Genomic DNA, 21,345 nt, shown 5'->3' with positions numbered 1-21,345 from the left:
ACCATACCCCGGGATCCCGGCCACCAGAATGCCTGCGGAGGAAGGGGGGCAAGTGCAACAGAGCCCCTTGTGGTCTCGGTGGCTCACTGCGCTTGCCACAGGTTCTATTCCCACTCTATGGATGTCGTGGACACTTACGAGTAGGAATAGTCCCTGTTAGTCGGCATGCTGACTGTCGTGCTGGCCAGAGATCGGCATTACGGCATTGGTATAGTGACTGGCAGGATCCCGACCACTGGTTGCATGACTACATCCCGTATAACGTGGTGATTGAATAAATAATAATTAGGTTTACTTGCATCTCCCCCCACCATACTTGCATCTCCCCCCACCATAACTTGTATGACCCCTTTGTTGAAATAAAAGAGTGCGCTACATTGCAGACTCCAGTCTTCCAATCCTCCAGGGAAGCTTCATACTCTTCATCCAAGATGGCCACCAAGATCAATACAGAGCATATGCATGGGCCATCTTGTCTTTACTCTGTAGACACTATGTAGAATGACATGGTGGAAGACAGAAGTCTAATGCTTAACTCCTATGAGATACCTGGTAAATACCGGATCCAAAACTGTTGCAGCATCCCTGCACTGCTACCCATTAGCAGTATACAGATGTGCCCCTCCTCATTGTTGCCACGATGCATACACACATGCACGAGCATCGCAGCAGCGACTACAGGATTTTGGATGCAAATAGTCACACCTGAGTATGGGCATGTTAGTAACAGAAAACCAGAAGCACCTACGAATAGTGATATGTGCAATGGGGATAAGCATATCTGTACAATTGTGGAGATATGCCCCAGCGCTGGGACAGCATGTCCGCTCCCAGCTCCGGGAGTGCAGCGGGCATAGAGGGGGAACTGTGTTCCCAGCGAGACACTGTGGCAGACAGCGATGGGATCAAGTGTCCTATCTCAGCGCTGGTTGAGCAGTGGAGGTGGGTGTACAGAGCCAGGACCCTCTATTGGTTCCCGGCGCCGGTCATACAGTGGCAACAGGCAGCGACGCGGAAGCGGCGCTTCAAACTTGTTGCCATTTTGGGAGCCATTTGAAAGCGCCGGTGGTGCGATTTTGAATCTGGCGCCGTCTGTGAGCCAATCACGGGCCAGGAAGCGCCAGCCAATAGGAAGCGGCCGCGCCCCCTTCGAGTGATGCCAGACACTGTCGGGAAAGAGAAAAGGAAGGTAGCCGCGCAGAAGGGTGGCAAAGAGCTGAGGCAGAGGCCGCAGAAGAGGCCAGAAGACGTCGGGAGGAAGAAAGAAGATGCTTGATGATGAAAAGAAGAAGAAGACGGAAGCTGAGGACCGGAGAGGCCACCAGGGGTGGAAATGGAAAGAACTAACGAAGCTCCCCCCTGGTGCCTCTCCCACGAGACAGGTAGGCCCTCGTGAGGGCACCTGTCACCCCACCCACCCTACCTAGACCATCAGGGAACGGGCATTAGGACCGGGGTCACAGCCAGGCCTGTGACTTGTGGCGCCGTAGGCGAGCACCAGGCCTCTGGGGTTAATTCAAGCATTTGGCCTGTGCCCACATTAGAGGGCATTAGGCCCTAGTTAAAGTGCGGCCCCTTAGGTATATAAGGTGACTCTGGGTATTTGGCCCAGAGTCACCCAACTCATACCTCCCAACTTTCCAATGCTCAAGGTCGGGACATTCGCGCGGCCCGAAAAGGGGGCATGGCTTAATGTGGGAGGGGCGTGGTGGAGCACGGACCCCCTGCTCCTGTCCCTGCATTGAATAGATGCCGTGTTTTGCAGAGCAGCGGGTGATCAAAGCCTCCCCCAACTGCCCCAGCCCACGGAACACTGCGACCCGAGGGACAGCGGGACAGAGTCCGAATAGCAGGACTGTTCCGCTGAAATCGGGACAGTTTGGAGGTATGCCAAGGTTAGACCGGCACTAGGAACATGAGCGAAGTCAGGTCTCTGGCCTGTGGTTAATTAGGGGGCACTATGTCCAGTACAAATAGAGCCCACCAGGTGAATAAGAGTGATCTGGGCATTAGGCCCAGGTCACTCCCACTGCCCATGGTAGGGGGCAGAGAGCCCGTGCCTGCAAGTAGTAGACCCAGATCACTGGTGTATGCCGTCAGCTAGGCAGGCCAGCAGGGCCTGAGACCCCTGTCAAAGTACTGTAAGATTTTTCCCCTGTTTGGAGGAGCGTTCCAGTTCCACACACGTAGCCCCAACAGCTTTAGGAGATAGGGATTTAAAGGGACAGGACGTTGATTAATCTTGTACTGTTGTGATTGTTGTTTCCGTGCAGGGCAAAGTGTTTGTTTAAAGTTTAAAGTTTGTGTACAGCTTGTGTAGCACCGAGTTCAAGTTTGGCAACGGTGAGCATCCTCTGTGTCTGTCTGTCCCTGTGCCCGTCTGTCCCCTGAGTGCCGGTTCAGTGGACCTTGCTCGGCCGTGCAAGGTCCAGCTACACTTCAGCATGTGAATGCTGCATAGTGACAGTTGGGTTCTGAGGCTTTATGCCACACCTGGAGTATCCTCTTTTCTTGTGGAAAGAGAGTTGATTCTCCTTCACTGGTTTCCTTTCCTTCTCAGTTGGGCCGCCTTCCATTTTTCGAAGGGGATCGCCTTGTCCGGGTCCAAGTGAAGATTCCAGGTCCGTTGAGGTTTCCGTGACCTGAAGGGGAGAGAGCGGCGCGAGGTAAGCAGTGGGACTGCACTTGCATGGCAGCAGGGACCACACCCTTATCACACAATTACCAGCTGGTGAGCTGTATGAAACCCCACTCAGCTCAAGCTCTGCTCCATCACCAGTGTACATGTAACAGTGAGTACCGCTGCACGTGCCATCTATCAATAAAGCACCACCACTGGTTAAGTAACTAGGCTGTTCATAGTTTGAGTCATACACTGGTGTGTGCCTATATAACTCTTCAATATCAATATCTGCACATACATAATTTCCAACACCCTTCCTCATGCTCCTCCATCTGCTATGTCAAATACCCCACATTATATTGTCTACTCCCTGCTTTGTGTGACAGCCAACATTATAGAATCTCCCCATGCTCCTCTCCCTCCCCACACAACCCTTACAATTATTAAACAGAGTTCCTGAATTGTTTAAGTATAAGTTAAATTACAACAAACATGAACACAACTCCTCACACAGTTTTCTAAACAATCAGTTCTTACATGTTGTTACCAGTGTCGGGTTAAACCCAATGGAGGCCCCTAGGCAGACGAAATCTCGGGGGCCCCCTCGCAATCCTAATACGTTTTTCATTTTACCAATCAGTCTACAATCTCAAAACTGTAAAGTGAATCTGATGTTTATGGTTTATGTACTTTTTAGTTTTTAATGAGTATGTTACTTTAATACAGTATTTTCTCTATAGACTTATCGTTTCTTTGAGTTGATTTATTTTTAAAATCTTTTGGAAACAATTTAAGAAAGCTAGATTGTAATTTTCTTTCAAGATCAAATCAATATTATTTTGATCTGTTGTCACGGGTCCCATAGACCGGTGCCTATTTTCCCTATTTGGTAATCCGGCACTGGTTGCTACGGAAAGTGATTTACAAGCAGAATCAAACTGCCTTCATCCCCTATGTGCTCTCATGTGAGCTGTACAGTCTTAGTTACTACTCCCAGTACCCTGCATACTTCACAGCAGGGGCTGTGGTGTCATTAGAAGTCCAGGTGCAGCAGGGAGCATAAGCATGTAACTACTGTAATTAGCTCAATTGCTGTGCCAGGACAGGATAAATGGTTTGAGGAAGATGTTGGTACCCGTAACAGCCTGAGCCACAGGATACAGCCTGGCCAGTCTAGTAGTTGATCAGCCACTGTACATAATTCACAAAGTCAGTTATATGCATGTTCTTGCACTTTTTTAAGTCTGCAGAAATAAATCTATAACATTTAAGTGTGTGGAGCAGCCATATTGTTAGACCACAATGGTTTGCTCCCAACTGGTCAAACAAATTGCTGGCTGCTTGAATGCCATCTGCAAATGCTGCAGACATGGATACCTGTAAGATAACATTTATTGTCATTTTTCCCCCCTATTTACAGTGCTTCCCCTATTTAATACCTTAGTTGCCTACATTCAGACATACATTTGCACTACAGTTCATGAAAATCTATTCTATAAAATGTAACTCTGGAACCTGATTATAAAAGGCGTAGTTTTGCACATACTGTAGGTTTAGGAAAATGTTAAAAGCAATTAAAAATAACAGCAATACATATAAACTATATTGGTCATAGCTTTGGCAAGCAAGACCCCTCAGCAACCACTAATTGTAACAAGGGACCAAGTTCCGACTCTTTCTCGCTGACTGCTTTTCCTACCAGTTCCAGAAAATGACTTTGTAAGCCCCTATGGGATATTTGTATGCGGTTTGGAAGTGGTATATATACTGTTTGGTGCACAGCTATGCAGGATCAATACATAGCAGTCTCAGACCTTTAAGATTACATTACTAAATAATCTATGGACTCATCCAAGCTTGGCAGCGTTTATAAATACAGTACCATCCATTCCATATTACAAGGACAGCTTCATTCAGACCCCACTATTTAACCCGTATTTAACAAAAGGACAGACCAACTTAATGGTTCAATTCAGTGGAGTCAAATGATCAAGCGCGGTATATCAGTTCATCACGGGCCTAGTAGGTGACATATGCACGGGCACTATAGCTCAGAGCAAACACATTGCTATGTGCTGGAAGTAGTGGTTGGTTGGTTTGTCTAGAGCCATGGAGAAACCAAAGTACAAGACCAGCAATGGAAGAGAGAGGCTGTGGATCACTTCAAAAGAAAAAAAATAACATGATTTTCTTTCCTGCGGTCTACAACCCATTTATTATGGAAAACAGAGGGATTTCATAGCTAAGTATAGAGTGGGACACTAAACTTATATTTGTGGCTACCGAGGAAACACAGCCAGTGGGAGTAAAGGCCCGTCTACATACATAAAACAGGAGATACTGTGTTTTATGGGAGTGTCGCATGCTTGTCATGGACATGTCATCTAAAGATGCACCAAGCGGTATTTCAGGCTGATAGTGGGCTTCCCAATCCGCGTACATTTGGATGCATAGAAGTACACCAGGGAAAGGCTTTGTAGAAGCATTAGCATAAAGACTCAGACTCAACTGCAGCAAAAGATGCACCATCATCTGCGTCCGAATTAGAATCAGCACCATTGTATGCTGGCCAGAAAGATCACACTTTTAGGCATTGCCCTTCTTCATCATCACACATTGCAACTACCAAGTTTCAATGCCCACCTGGAAGCAACAAGAACTATTTGTCAGGAACTTCATAGATTGGATTTCCATGGGGGAGCGCCCACACACAAGCCACAGATCGCAATGTGTAAAGCCAAATGTCAGTTGGAGTGGTGTACTGCACACAGCCATTGTACTCCGAACACTGTATATTCATTATCTGGAGTGACAAATCATGCTTGAGGCTTTCTGCCTGAGTGTGTACTACCAACTATAAAAGTTTGGTAGAGGAAGGATAACGGTCTGTGGCGGTTTTTCAAGGTCTCTAAACCCAGTGAATAAAAATCTTAATGCTACAGCATGTTTGTTCTTCTGTCTTTGTGGCAACAGTTTGGGGAAGGCCTTTTCCTCTTTCAGCATGTCAATTTTCCCATGTACAAAACAAGGTCCTGGTTTACTGAATTTGGCAAGGAAGAACTTGACCTGTTTGCAGAGGACCCTCACCTCAAACCCATCAAACACCTGTGGGATCAACTGAAATACTGGCTGCTAGCCAGTCTTTGTCTCCCAGACCTCATTAATATCCTTGTGGCCAAGCGCAGGGTTGGACTGGCATCACAGGGGTACAGGGGAAGCCCCCAGTAGGCCCTACTGTCTGGGGTCCCTTCTCCTCCTGTAGGGGTCAAGTTCTAGATGGCACAGTTGAATTATACATTTTACATATGTTACCTTATACTGCACAGGACTATGGTGTATTTTCTACAGTGCATTGCTGTTATTAATCTGGCACATTAAACTCCATATTAATGCCCAGGATTTTGGAATGACATGTTCAACAAGCACAAACATTATTGGTGTGAATATATATATATATATATATATACTCAGTGGCCACATTATTAGATACACATGTACACCTGATTGTTAATGTGTTTATGTAGTCAGCAAGTCTTGTGGAAGCAACTTTATTTATAAAAGCATGTAGACACAAAAGAACAATAAATAAATATGCAGGTGCGCAACCAACAGCAGCAGGTAGGAAGAAGGTCAATTCCTCAGAAACCAAGTAGTAAAAAAGGAGTGAGTACCCGCGCTGGCTAAGCAAATTAATAGTAATAATAATAGGGATGGTTTGCTCTATGTATAAAATAACAATTTATTGACAAATCACATATGAAAAAATGTAAAATAAAAAGGAATTCCTGTTATCACAAGGTGGCAATAAAACTTGATAATGTCTTATCTGGATAAGATTTAATGAATTTCACATTCTCCTGTATTCAAGATTTCCAGCTTCCTCATATGCTCCTGAGGAAGCTGGATTATACCAGTGAAACGCGTTGAGCTTACTCCATACCTTTGGACCTCACTCTCCTAACTGGCCCGCAAAGCCTCTTCATTCTTCGGCATACTTCAGACTTCTCTCCCATCACTGGACCTATTCAACAAACTGGTCTGATCCACCCCTACAGCTACAAATGGACTCATTCCTATGCTGATGCCTTACAACGTGGGGATCTGGTAATTATCTACCTAAACACAGTGAATGCACAAGGGGAGGTTGCCCTAGCCTTCAGGAATGGAAATCTTGAATACAGGAGAATGTGAAATTCATTAAATCTTATCCAGATAAGACATTATCAAGTTTTATTGCCACCTTGTGATAACAGGAATTCCTTTTTATTTTAAATTTTTTCATATGTGATTTGTCAATAAATTGTTATTTTATACATAGAGCAAACCATCCCTATTATTATTACTATTAATTTGCTTAGCCAGCGCGGGTACTCACTCCTTTTAGACACAAAAGAAAATGGTTCCTGATCAGCAGGGCCGTATTAAGGCAAGTGGGGGCCCCGGGCAGCAAAGGTGTGGGTACCCCCACTAATAACATTGACTCTGCTCCTTGCCGCTATTACAACTATGCCCCTTAGCAGAGTAGAAGAGAGAATGAGGGGAGTGAGAGACAAAGAGGGTGTAAGGGAGAGAAAAAGAGAGAGAGAGGGAGTGAAGGAGACAGAGGGGGGGGGGACGAGAGAGAGGAGGGTCAGCAAGAGAGGGTGTCGGAGCCCGCGCGAGAGAGAGTATGTCAGGGAAAGAGGAGGAATGAGAGAAAGAGAGGGTGTCAAGTAGAGAGAGAGAGTGAGGGGGAGAGGGCAAGAGATAAAGAAGGTGTCAGAGAGAGAGACAGAGATAGAGAGGGGGGAGCGAGAGAGAGAGAGAAAAGAGTCAGGAAGACAAAGAGAGAGAGGGAGGGGGAGTGAGCAGGAGAGAGTCGGTGAGGGAGAGACAGAGTGAGAGTGGGGAACAAGAGAGAGAGGGAAAGAGAAAGAGGATGTCAGGAAGGGAGGGAGAGAGAGAGGAGTAAGAGAGAGAGTCTGGAAGACAGAGTGGGGAGAGAGAGAGGGGGAAGGAGACCAAGCGGGAGAGAGAGAGAGGGTGTCAGTCAGGGGGATAGAGAGAGGAGAGCAAGAGAGAAAGGTAGAGAGTCAGGAAGACAGAGGGGGAGGGGGACAAAGTGGAAGAGAAAGAGAGAGGGTGTCAGTAAAGAGGAGAGAGAGAGGGAGAGGTAGGAATAAAGCAGAAGAAACACAACCTGTAAGGCTACTGCAACAGCAGCATCAGGTCACTGATAAGGACGGGCACTTCACGACATAAGGCCCCCCCCTTCCCCATACACTTGCAAATTGTGGGATTATATCTACGAGTGGACAGGGCTTACTGTAGAGATGGAGACACAGCTGTCTCTGTCTCAAAGACAAAATCCTTCTGTACTGCCGGCCAGGAATGGTGTAGGGGGGCTTTACCGGGGTCAGTGTTTGTCGGAGTGTGGGGGCCCCCAATGTGTGCTCCTAGATGACTGCCCTGTCTGCCTCACCAATAATCTGGCTGTGCTGATTCGTAGATACCATACTTAAATACTGATCAGGAACCATTTTCATGCAAACTGCATAAATATTTATTTGTGGCATAATTATTAATTATCTAAACTTGGTCATGGTAATAATTATAATTTATTACTGCCACTTATTGCGGCATTAAAAAATTGAGGATCACAGGGATTTATATTTTTAAAACCCTGCAATTTAAAATTGAAGTGATTGTTGATGCTACTGCACTGTGATAAGACCATGCATGTACATACGGCCATTGCGTCGGAAGGATCCTACATATCAAGCACAATTCCTTCATCACATTACATGGTTTCACTCACCTCCATAAACATTAGTGTCTCTTTCCTTCTATCCTCACAAGTTGCCCCCCCTCCCCCCACTGACCTTCCACCATGACACCAGGGCAGCACTCTCCTGTCCTCTGCAGGTGTCTCTCTCTTGTTACAGGGTCCCTCTCTCACTCTGAAGCAGTGTCTATTTTATTGCACGCTCTGCTACCGTGGCCAGCTTTCCTCCCCTTGTACAGACTGGGGCTTCTCACATGGGGGGTAATTCCAAGTTGATCGCAGCAAGATATTTTTTAGCAGTTGGGCAAAACCATGTGCACTGCAGGGGGGCAGATATAACATTTGCAGAGAGAGTTAGATTTGGGTGGGTTATATTGTTTCTGTGCAGGGTAAATACTGGCTGCTTTATTTTTACACTGCAATTTAGATTGCAGATTGAACTCACCACACCAAAATCTATCTCTCTCTGCACATGTTATATCTGCCTCCCCTGCAGTGCACATGGTTTTGCCAAACTGCTAAAAAATTTCCTGCTGCGATCAACTTGGAATTACCCCCATGGTGCTCATTGGTATATATGGGCTTCACTTTATTCCTATACTGTATACTAGTCTGTTGCCGATTGTGGCTTGTGGCAACGCGACGTCCTACGTCTCTCATGCCCCTCCCTTCACAGAATAGCATCTACTTCCTGCACGGGGAAACCAATAGCATCTGGTCCCATTTGTTACTGGCCAATTGCGGTGTGAGCTGCATTAGTACTCAGCATTTGCTCTCCACTCTTAAATCCACCCTTTTGTTTTCTTGGCTAAACTGGCTGAATGCTGAGGGCTACACCCCGCTCCTGCACAGCCCTCCCAGTGACTCCTGCTGACAACACCAGGGGCAGGATCATGTAATGGTGTCCGAGTTCGCCGGACGTGCGGGATGTCAGCTGAACTCTGACTTTTTTTAAAAGAACAATCATTTACAAGGCATGGTTATGTGTCCACTAAGTGTATATCCTGTAGTGTACAAGGCAGTGGCTCGGAATAGACACAGTTCAGTATATGTATGTATATATATATATATATATATATATATATATATATACTGTATGGCATTAGCAAACCACTGGCATGCTGCTACTACTGCCCTGACTATGCAAGACTTTCTAACCCCATGCAGTTCAGAACTGTAGAACCTGGTGCTGCCAGGTTTAAACCCCGCACCCTGGTGATGTAGGTGGGAGTCAACAGGAGAACTAGATAAGAGGAGAGGAGAGGATGTATGTAATCACATAAGGGGGGATAAGAGAGCTCATGTGTTGGGAAAAGCAGACCCTCCAACATGACCCTTTCCATCAAGTACAAAATGCTCTGCTCATGGATTTCTCTCTTAATTTATGATTGTCATCACCTGTGTTGGAACACCTTTCACATCAATGAACTACTTTAGTTTAACACAGGTGACAGCAATCATAAATTAAGAGGGAAGTCCAGGTGCAGAGCATTTTGTACTGATGGAAGGGGTAATTTTTGAGGGCATGGAAAAGGCGCCATTTTAGCCAGCCCCAGGACAGGAGAGTGGAGGAGGTACTGGGACATGGGAGAGGAGGAGGTTCCGTTCCAGGGGGTATATTTAAAGCTGTTCGACTTTGAGCGATTTTTATTGATTGCAGGGCTAAAACACACATTTACTAACATTTAAAACCTAATACAGGGTACACCACCGATTTTCCGGCATCCCTGGTTCCACTGCCGTGCCGGATTATCAATTTTGCCGGATTAACGGTGGAAACTTTTTTTTACTAATTTTGCACCTTCAGAACATTTCTAAAGCAATAAATAGTAAAATATATGCTACAGTATAATATTAATGAATGAATAAACACAGTAGTGTATGCAAAACTGTTTATAAGCAAAACAGGGATTGGGTACTTTTTGAACAAACATTAACAGTAAGTTAAACAGCCGATGCTTGCTGTGTCACCTGCAGTGCCCTCAGAAGCTGTACTCACTGACACTTGTGCGCGCTGTGTGTTCCGCCCATGTGCGGTACTTGCTTTGACCTTGGATGCCATAACAGCCCCACCGATGCTTGCTGTGTCACCTGAAGTGTCAGCGGAAGCTGTACCCACTGACACTTGCGAGTATTGCATGTTACGCCCATGCACAGAAAATGTTCCGGATTAAAAGACATCCCTAACCCCCTTTAATCCGGACAAAGCAAAATTGTCCGGATTAAAAGAGGTTCCGGATCATCGGTTGCCGGAAAATCGGTGGTGTACCTGTATTAAAAAAATCATCTGTAAGTAAATGTGTGTTTTAGCTCTGGAAGTTCAACATGAATTTTAAACAGTCTGAAATCGATTAAAATCGAAAATCAAAATTGACTTTTAGTAAATATACCCCCTGGTGGGTTGTTGTTGTTTTTTTTTTTTTTTTTTTGGGGGGGGGGTGTATGGCACTGACATAAGGACACCACATTTAAGGTTAGAGAGCTAGAGATAGGTCTAAAGTCGGTCAGTTTTTTGTCCATTCCTTACAAAATTGACTGCAAACAAAAATTGGCTGCATATTGGTAAAAAATTTACCTAAAATAGACTAAAATCGACTACCACTTCCTGCTGATTTTCTATTGGACAAAACCTATCACATACAAGAAGTTGCTGTGATTCCTCTAATGATGGTTTGCACACATCTCCAATGGTGGGATGCCTGTGATGGTACACAGAAAAAAAATGTAACTATCCACTAAGTCCAACTGCATCCAATTTAGAATCAGGACCCATGTGTGAGTATCTTTGGGAGGAGGATTATACCTGCACTGGGGTCCTTTCCCTATTTCTGTGTGTAAATGGGGTGCAATTAAATATGTACTGGGCCCTCACTTTCTCACTGTGTGAATATCGGGGGAAGACAGGGGGTCTGGTGTGTGTCAGTAGAGTGTTTTATGTGTGTTTATGTGTGTTAGAGTAGTGTTGAGGTGAACAACCTTGTATAGGAACAATGCGAGTGCATATAGAACCGTTGTGTGCAGTGTGGTCCTCCATAGTTTATGGTACTAGTACAGAGAGCAGCTGGCTCTCCACATACCTTTGATTCCGTGGTCACCATCCCCTCTTCAATGCCCTACCTGTACCATTCATCCTGCAGTGCCAATCACTCCAGAGTCTCAGAGCCCAGATGCTCTGTGAGGCCACTCCAAATCTAAGCCCACATGCGAAAAAAGAGCAGCAAGCCCAACAAAGTCACAACCAGTGGCAGCGCAACACCCCCCTTCCCACACTACCACCACCACCACCATCCTTCCTAAAACCTTCAAACACAAATATAAATGAACACTGAGCTGGAAGCAGAGAAGATCCTGTTGCAGCAGTATGACTGGTTGTGGAGGGAAGGGTGGGGGGTTACTTACTTTAGTGTTTTTAAGCCACCAAAGCTAAAATGATATGTGACAAGGCTGAGTAAACATTGGTACTGAGAAGGGGGGGGGGGGGGGGGTTGCACTGACTGCACAGGAGCTGGCTTCTAGCTTTTTCATTGTTTTTTTTCCCCCCTGAAGGCGTGTGATCATGCCTCACAGAATTTGGTCGTGCTCCATTGTCTCTCACAAGCCTGCATTTTGTCTTGGTGGCACTGTGAGTAAGGACTCCATGTTGCTGTTTTTGTTGTTTTTGAATCTGTGTTATTTTGCTGTACAGTTGCTGTTAATTAAAGCTTCTATATGGTTCAAGCACTGCTACACAGGAAGACACAAGTTTTACACCGAGTCACTAACCAACAGATAGTTTTGAGACTAATTCAGTCAAATTATGAACATTTATTTGGGGGGATTTAGCCACCTTTTCACTTATTCTCAAACGGCACATTAATAAGATCCCTGGGCTGACTTGAGCACTACAACAATATGGAGTGGCAGTTGTCCTGCTTTCATTAGAATCTTTTTCTTGGAACTTTCTCTGGAGTAGGATAAATAAGTACAATATGAACATTTTGAGGAGTACGTAGGCAGGGCTGGATTAAGGTCCACATGGGCCTGGGGCTGAAAATTATCAAGGGCCTATTGTGAGAAGTTGAGGAGGCGTGGCTAATGTTGTGTGGATGTGGCTAGTGACATATGGGCATATATATTCCTTACACTATAAGCCCCAATGTCTCCCAAAATATGTAAAATTAGAAATATAATTAACATTTTTATAATTTATGGCAACTATGTCACCAGCTGGGCAGTTAATCATCATCATGCTATCATGGTGATGGTCCTATTTTTATTTGTGGCCTGGAGCTGTAGCTCCATCCGCCCCATTGTTAATCTGGCCCTGTACGTAGGTAGTGTTGAATTCATATACTGTTTGGGACTTCACTGAAAGCAGAATTGGCACTAGAAAGACAGAAGCTATGTAACTTTTATTAAATTTATATCCTAATGTATTGGAGGACTGTAATGGTTTACTTAATGAGTCCCACAAAAAGAAATTACACTTCCTACAGCATCCAGGATTTTGTAGCTGGCTACCTAGTCACTCTGCATCAAAGAGGTAATGAGGATTTTGATGGTTTCCGCCCCCTTTGAACATGAGTGTGTATGACATATTGAGAAAGTCAAAGTATTTGGAAACTGTTGCAATTAATGGAAAACATAACCTTCTGGTCAAACACAATGAATTCCTTAAGCAAGCAGTGTTAGACCTGGCAGCTGTATAAAACATTCCCTTAACTTTGTCAGTGCTGGAGTTCTTTATGCATGCATTATAAATCAGCTTGCTGTTCTGCACTGGCTCAAGGATGCTCAAATTTTGCCCTAACAGGCGCCTCATGCCCAACATTCATCTACAGAACACGTGATTGGTCGAGACAGTTGTCATGGATGCAGTTTCCCATTTATCAAAACATCTTTGAAGAACGTTACTGTCATCAATAATATAAATATACATTTCAAAGACACAGATTTTAATCTTCAAAGACATATGTGTTACTGCTTACTTCCATAACTTCCTATAACCCTTTCATAACACGTTTAACTTTTTAGAGAGACTAGAGAGAAAAGTAACATACTGTAAAGCATTCATTGAACTTTCATCATAATTTCAAGAAAGGACATTTGTATGGTATAAAATTTAAGTCACAGGTTCTCAAACTCAGTCCTCGGGACCCCAAACAGTTCATGTTTTCCAGATCTCCTCACAGAATTGCAACTGAAATAATCAGCTGCACCTGTGGATCTTTTAATATGTACAAGTGAGTAATGAGTACACCTGTGCATCTGGTAGGTGACCAGGAAAACGTGAGCTGTGTGGGTCCTGAGGACCGTGTTTGAGAACCACTGATTTAAATAATCTAAAACAAAACTTTTAGCTAGACAAATCATTATTCATCACTGGATAATTAAACACTTCATATAACTCTTTCATGGATCATTGCTAAACGAAAAAGAACACTTTTTTAAGCTAAACCCCAGTGAAGCCTTTGCAATATGACCTGTCAACTCCTTTGAGACACCTGGTTCTACATACCTTCCAACATGACCCCCTCCAGGAGGGACACAAATGCTCTGCTCCTGGACTTTCCTCTTAATGTATGACTGCCGACACCTGTGTTGAACAGGTTAATGGATAAGAAAGGTGTTTCAGCACAGGTGATGGCAATCATAAATAAGAGGGAGGTCCAGGAGCAGAGCATTCTGTCCCTCCTGGAGAGGGTCATGTTGGGAGGTATGCTACTGTAAAAGTTTAGTCCTACCTGATATCTGTGTTCAATGATGCAGCAGAGAACACTCAGGAAAATAATCATATTCAAGTGCATTAAAAGGAAGAAGTTTAATTATGTATATTATATTTTAGAGGCCTCAAATCATACTTGCCTACCTGACCCTCTCCATGAGGAAGAAAATGCTCTGTTCCTGGAATGTATGGTTGCCAACACCTGTGGTGAAACACCTTTCTTATCAATTAACTAGCTCACCACAGGTGACGGCAATCATACATTACCAGGAAAGTCCAGGAACAAAGCATTTTCTCCCTCATGGAGAGGGTCAGGTAGGCAAGTATGCCTCAAATGCGGTCCTCAAGGCACCCCAATGGTCCAGGCTTTAAGTATATCCATGCTTGGCCACAGGTGACTTATTTAGTAAACCAGTCAATTTGATTTAACCATATGTGATAAACCATGGATATACTTAACAACTGGACCATTAGGGTGCTTTGAGGACTGTGTTTAAAAACTTCTGGTATATTTATTAAATGGAGATAAACTCTAAATCTGCCTCCAACAATGACTTCCCTAAAGCTAAGGGACCTACAGTATCTCACAAGGACAGTGATGGTTAAAGTACTGCTGGTTGTTTTCCTATCGCTACTGACTTCTCATGACCACAGAGAACCACTACTCTTCATTATAAAAAAAAAATGATTACACTTTTTTAGCAAAATAATTTAAAATACACCTTTTTTTTTAATTAACTTTACTAGTTCACATATGCAATGTGCAAAGCCAGGTCACATATGCAAATTGGACCAGTCCTGTTAACTAAGCCAGCCAGTATTGCGATTATAATCGATTACTATCTCTGCAATAAGTGGTAACAGAAGATCATCTTTATCACCATATATTATTAAAAAGACCTCTTACTATCCAGGGATTCAGTCACATTGATCAAAGTTACTATGCTGACATTCATAATGCCGAAACCACAATGTTGACAGTAGAATGTCGACATGGTCAAACATGTCCCATGCCGAGAGCCTCAGAATGATGACATCCGAAATGTCGACATTCTCAGAATGCCAACAGTTAGGGTTAGGCTCTACCAGGAGAGTTAGGGACAGGCAGTAAGGGAAGACTATGGTTAGGCACTAGAGGAAGGGTTAGGGGTAAAAAATTAACCAGAATACCATTCAGTCATACATCTGCTCCGGAACTGCTGGTCACATGACCACCCAGACCTGGAAGACAGCATTGGTGAAGCCGCTGCCAACAAGACCAGGTTAGTGACCGCTGGGCCACCATGGACTTTAGGTCGACATTCTATCATGTTGACATGTCATCAGTCTTGACATCGTGCTTAAGCACAATGACATGCTGCATGCTAACTTTCTTATGTCGACATTATGCATGTTGACATGAGAACTGTTTACTAACATACCACACCCAATCTCCAAACAAAATAACCGCATTAAGGAGTGTTTCAAGTATCCTTTGTTCCTGCGTGATTCTTTTTGATACATGCAGTGTAATAAATTCAAATACAAAAAATGTCCACCTATGAAGACTAAAGACATATTTGGTTACTTATAAAGGAATGGAGTGGTAACTACTGTGCAACTGCCTTAAATAAAATGCTGTGCATTCCATAACTGTAAAGATGCAGATGACATGTACTATTGCTGCTCTTCTTGATGGCGAAAGTGTTAGTAAAAAAAAAATGCTATATTTTTTAATAAGAACTGGAGACGTGGTTTGAAGTGAGAGGGATGAATGGGATAGTGTAAATTGTGCCTGTCTCTGCTTTGCTTCTCAATAAATAGGAAACTCATATCCTGCGACAATGAGTCCCAAGACTCCCAACAAGCAAGAATGGGCCGTCTGAAGGTAGGATTCTACCCTGGCGTGATCTCCCTATCACAAAACTGCATCATAATGCACAGTGCATAACAGGCTTTCCTTAATTCTTTCATTGTTTCAATGAAGCTACATCCTCTAGTAAAAGAAATTTGAACTATTTAAAAAATATCTCTTTACCAGCTATAGAGGTGGTGTAAAAATGTTCTGGAGGGTAGAAGGAAAGTGTGGAAACACAAACATTTTAGGAAAATTATTTCTGTAGTCCCCTATGTGTTTGCATACTGTAGGTTATCATCTACTGCACTTACTGTTTATTCCTAATACTAGCTTTTCTGGTTACTGAAGAGGACCTAAGATATATGAATGAAACTGACCCAAGCACATATACGTTTTATCTGTTCTAGGACTCATTGACATACTTACAGATTTTCCAGCTTGTCCCTTCTGCTCTGCCTGCCAGGCCCCAGACCAGTATGAAGCGGCAACGTCTTCACTCATTTTATTAGATGGCCATTTTAAATCCCAGGAAGGAACTGGAGTTGATAAACCAGGACTGTTGTGAGAGCTGGATTGTTCGCCACTACTTATAATGTTGCGGTTCATTGTTGGGCTACACTCCCCATTGTAATCCTGTGGAAAAGAAGCAATATCCTATTATATTACAAAACAACTGTTTTAAAGACATCATGGGATTCTTGTAATGTATAGCTCAGCTAGATTGTTTTTGCTGGATAATGATCTTTTCTGTTTCTAATAAACAGATCCATATGTCTCATACAATGGGCCTTATTTGGGTTTGTTAGCAAACCAAAAAAGTAAGCAATTGGGCAAAACCATGCTGCACTGCAGGTAGGGCAGATATAACATGTGCAGAGAGAGTTAGATTTGGGTGGGGTGTGTTCAAACTGAAATCTAAATTGCAGTGTAAAAATAAAGTAGCCAGTATTTACCCTGCACAGAAACAATATAACCCACCCATATCTAACTCTCTCTGCACATGTTACATCTGCCCCACCTGCAGTGCAGCATGGTTTTACTTTAGGTTAAATCTTCATATGTAATGTATTTTACTCATTTTGCCATATTGTACCATGAGAACTATTTGTTTAGGATAAAAGAAAAACTTCCACATATGGTATAGTATTAGCATGGTAAATAAAAGCATATTTACACAACTACGTATTGGCCCTCATTCCGAGTCGTTCGCTCGGTATTTTTCATCGCATCGCAATGAAAATCCGCTTAGTACGCATGCGCAATATTCGCACTGCGACTGCGCCAAGTAATTTAACAATGAAGATAGTATTTTTACTCACGGCTTTTTCATCGCTCCCGCGATCGTAATGTGATTGACAGGAAATGGGTGTTACTGGGCGGAAACACAGCGTTTTATGGGCGTGTGGATGAAAACGCTACCGTTTCCGGAAAAAACGCAGGAGTGGCTGGAGAAACGGGGGAGTGTCTGAGCGAACGCTGGGTGTGTTTGTGACGTCAAACCAGGAACGACAAGCACTGAACTGATCGCACAGGCAGAGTAAGGTTGAAGTTACTCAGAAACTGCAAAGTAGTGTGTAATCGCAATATTGCGAATACATCGGTCGCAATTTTAAGAAGCTAAGATACACTCCCAGTAGGCGTAGGCTTAGCGTGTGTAACTCTGCTAAATTCGCCTTGCGACCGATCAACTCGGAATGAGGGCCATTATTCACAGTTTATGCTATGGTACATTTCATTAGGTAGAGAGGCAGAAAGGCACAGAGACTGCATTAAATGCACTTTTTTGCTGTTGCATTAATGAAATGTTCTCTATAAAATTAAGCTGCAAAATGGAACAAAAGCAATTTAAGTCCTTCAGTGTATTAGAATGAATGGGACTCGTCATCTGTATATAGATTAAAACTGCAGATGACGAGTTCCACTTATTGTCCACATAGCAAGGTGAACCTTTATCCCAACTGATCTTGATGACCAATGGGGAGAGTTGACAGCATTTATAAATATTTAGATATATACTGCATATGCTAGAAAATAGGGGGAGGTACTATATATAACCCATAATTTTACTTACAAAGATGGGGGCATCAGAAAATATTACCCCTCGCTATATGGGTGGGAGGGCACTATGTAGTGACATCTGCACACATTGAGCAACTCATATTTGAAAGAGGGAATTCCACACTTGTGATCACCAGATACCAGTTTGGGGACCCCCCGTTAAATCAATCTATATTAATTTACTCTAATATGCCATTAGACCACCTTTGCATACCATTAGAACTTCACACATGACCATAAAGGTCATATGTGGAGATCTGATGACACATGACACATGTCACAAGACCTCCACACATAAAGGTCATGTGTGGAGGTCTCATGAAGTCTGATGACACATGACAGATGTCATCAGACCTCTCCACATGCAATCCACCCCTCTCCCTTGTGTTTCATCTGATGCTATTGACAGAAACAAAACCAACCTGTGGACCTGATAAAGAGGTGGATGCTACTGCACCCACACTTATGTTTGTCTGTGGAGTCGCGTCTGAGATAATATGCAAATGTTAGTTTCAGTCTTCCCACACGCAGATACCTGTGCCAGAATGTGCAAGCCCTAAGATTCCCACTTTCTGTACCCCTGTGGGCAGGAGCCAAGCAATAACAGTTGCACAGTGTCTACACCTGAACTTGGCCTCCGTGGAAGCAGCATAGTATCTGAAAATGCAGGCTGATTGCAGTTAGTGATGAGCGGGTTCGGTTCCTCGGAATCCGAACCCCCCCGAACTTCAGCCTTTTTACACGGATCCGAGGCAGACTCGGATCTTCCCGCCTTGCTCGGCTAACCCGAGCGCGCCCGAACGTCATCATCCCGCTGTCGGATTCTCGCGAGACTCGGATTCTATATAAGGAGCCGCGCGTCGCCGCCATTTTCACACGTGCATTGAGATTCATAGGGAGAGGACGTGGCTGGCGTCCTCTCCATTTAGATTAGAAGAGAGAGAGTGAGACACTTGATTTACTGGAGCTTAGGAGTACTCAGAGAGTGCAGAGTTTACTAGTGACTGACCAGTGACCACCAGTGCAGTTTTATTATATTATTATTTAATATAATCCGTTCTCTGCCTGAAAAAAAACGATACACAGTGACACAGTAACAGTATACCATATCTGTGCTCAGCCTCAGTGTGCTGCATCATCTATGTATATCTGACTATGCTGAGTGCTCAGTGCTCACACAGCTTAATTGTGGGGGAGACTGGGGAGCAGTAGCAGGAGTACATATTATTTAACAGTGCACGCTTTTGCTGCCAGAGTGCCACTGCCAGTGTGACTGACCAGTGACCACTGTCTGACCACCAGTATATTGTGATTGTCTGCCTGAAAAAGTTAAACACTCGTCGTGTGGTGTTTTTATTCTATAAACGCATTCTGCTGACAGTGTCCAGCAGGTCCGTCATTAATTATATAATATATACCTGTCCGGCTGCAGTAGTGATATATATATATTTTTTATATCATTATCATCCAGTCTATATTAGCAGCAGACGTAGTAAGGTAGTCCACGGCTGTAGCTACCTCTGTGTCGGCAGTCGCTCGTCCATCCATAATTGTATACCACCTACCTGTGGTGTTTTTTTTTTTCTATCTTCTTGATACTACTAGTAGCTTACTTTAGGAGTCTGCAGTGCTGCTGACAGTGTCCAGCAGGTCCGTCATTATATAATATATACCTGTCCGGCTGCAGTAGTGATATATATATATTTTTTATATCATTATCAGCCAGTCTATATTAGCAGCAGACGCAGTACGGTAGTCCACGGCTGTAGCTACCTCTGTGTCGGCAGTCGCTCGTCCATCCATAATTGTATACCACCTACCTGTGGTGTTTTTTTTTTCTATCTTCTTGATACTACTAGTAGCTTACTTTAGGAGTCTGCAGTGCTGCTGACAGTGTCCAGCAGGTCCGTCATTATATAATATATACCTGTCCGGCTGCAGTAGTGATATATATATATTTTTTATATCATTATCATCCAGTCTATATTAGCAGCAGACGCAGTACGGTAGTCCACGGCTGTAGCTACCTCTGTGTCGGCAGTCGCTCGTCCATCCATAATTGTATACCACCTACCTGTGGTGGGTTTTTTTTTCTATCTTCTTGATACTACTAGTAGCTTACTTTAGGAGACTGCAGTGCTGCTGACAGTGTCCAGCAGGTCCGTCATTATATAATATATACCTGTCCGGCTGCAGTAGTGATATATATATATTTTTTATATCATTATCATCCAGTCTATATTAGCAGCAGACGCAGTACGGTAGTCCACGGCTGTAGCTACCTCTGTGTCGGCAGTCGCTCGTCCATCCATAATTGTATACCACCTACCTGTGGTGTTTTTTTTTTCTATCTTCTTGATACTACTAGTAGCTTACTTTAGGAGTCTGCAGTGCTGCTGACAGTGTCCAGCAGGTCCGTCATTATATAATATATACCTGTCCGGCTGCAGTAGTGATATATATAGATTTTTTATATCACTATCATCCAGTCTATATTAGCAGCAGACGCAGTACGGTAGTCCACGGCTGTAGCTACCTCTGTGTCGGCAGTCGCTCGTCCATCCATAATTGTATACCACCTACCTGTGGTGTTTTTTTTTCTATCTTCTTGATACTACTAGTAGCTTACTTTAGGAGTCTGCAGTGCTGCTGACAGTGTCCAGCAGGTCCGTCATTATATAATATATACCTGTCCGGCTGCAGTAGTGATATATATATATTTTTTATATCATTATCATCCAGTCTATATTAGCAGCAGACGCAGTACGGTAGTCCACGGCTGTAGCTACCTCTGCATCGGCAGTCGCTCGTCCATCCATAATTGTATACCACCTACCTGTTGTGTTTTTTTTTTTCTATCTTCTTGATACTAGTAGCTTACTTTAGGAGTCTGCAGTGCTGACAGTGTCCAGCAGGTCCGTCATTATATAATATATACCTGTCCGGCTGCAGTAGTGATATATATATATTTTTTATATCATTATCATCCAGTCTATATTAGCAGCAGACGCAGTACGGTAGTCCACGGCTGTAGCTACCTCTGTGTCGGCAGTCGCTCGTCCATCCATAATTGTATACCACCTACCTGTGGTGTTTTTTTTTTCTTTCTATCTTCTTGATACTAGTAGCTTACTTTAGGAGTCTGCAGTGCTGACAGTGTCCAGCAGGTCCGTCATTATATAATATATACCTGTCCGGCTGCAGTAGTGATATATATATATATTTTTTATATCATTATCATCCAGTCTATATTAGCAGCAGACGCAGTACGGTAGTCCACGGCTGTAGCTACCTCTGTGTCGGCAGTCGCTCGTCCATCCATAAGTATACTAGTATCCATCCATCTCCATTGTTTACCT

The 21,345-nt window shown here is 43.7% G+C and overlaps 1 protein-coding gene across 2 annotated transcripts in view; it reads right to left on the bottom strand.

Moving 5' to 3' along the window:
* Window positions 1–21,345, bottom strand: part of BNC2 (basonuclin zinc finger protein 2) — an 843,848-nt gene that overhangs the window by 586,128 nt on the left and 236,375 nt on the right. For both annotated transcript variants that reach the window (XM_063914188.1, XM_063914186.1), the window contains exon 2: window positions 16,355–16,561. In XM_063914188.1, the coding sequence (XP_063770258.1) occupies window positions 16,355–16,561 (207 nt within the window). The remainder of the gene's footprint in view (window positions 1–16,354; window positions 16,562–21,345) is intronic.

This window comes from Pseudophryne corroboree, chromosome 1 (assembly GCF_028390025.1).
Source record: "Pseudophryne corroboree isolate aPseCor3 chromosome 1, aPseCor3.hap2, whole genome shotgun sequence".
Lineage (NCBI taxonomy): Eukaryota > Metazoa > Chordata > Amphibia > Anura > Myobatrachidae > Pseudophryne > Pseudophryne corroboree.
This window is presented reverse-complemented; position numbering and strand designations above follow the sequence as displayed.